The 384-nt window shown below is 41.9% G+C and overlaps 1 protein-coding gene across 1 annotated transcript in view; it reads left to right on the top strand.

Annotated features, from left to right (window-relative positions):
- LOC119586681 (GPN-loop GTPase 2-like) overlaps positions 1 to 384 on the top strand; it is a 5,387-nt gene that overhangs the window by 3,592 nt on the left and 1,411 nt on the right. Inside the window, exon 5 of the mRNA XM_037935413.1 lies at positions 108 to 329. Coding sequence (XP_037791341.1) covers positions 108 to 329 — 222 coding nt within the window. The remainder of the gene's footprint in view (positions 1 to 107; positions 330 to 384) is intronic.

Here is a 384-nt window from a genome sequence, read left to right as displayed (position 1 = left end):
GAATGATTGAGATTTTGAGTTGACTCTAAATATTTTCCGTATTATTTTTTCCAGTGTGTTCTAATTAGAGTAATAGATTTCTAACTGTATGATTACCTTTCCAACAGGTTGACTCAGTAGAAAAATATGGAAGCCTGGATATGGGTCTTGAATTTTACACAGAAGTCATGGACTTGGAATACCTTTTAGAATACCTCGGAGATGCACCAGTCACGCGCAAGTATACCAAGTTGAACAAGGCCATGGCAGATGTGATCTCAGACTATTCCCTGGTGACCTTCATCCCCCTGAGTGCGGACAGCAGGTCCACGCTGTTGGCTGCGATGAAGGTTAGTAGTGCTCGACATGCTGCTTCTCACTAAAATATGGATTCTCACAGTCAGA

This window comes from Penaeus monodon, chromosome 21 (assembly GCF_015228065.2).
Source record: "Penaeus monodon isolate SGIC_2016 chromosome 21, NSTDA_Pmon_1, whole genome shotgun sequence".
In the NCBI taxonomy this organism is placed as follows: Eukaryota; Metazoa; Arthropoda; class Malacostraca; order Decapoda; family Penaeidae; genus Penaeus; species Penaeus monodon.
This window is presented reverse-complemented; position numbering and strand designations above follow the sequence as displayed.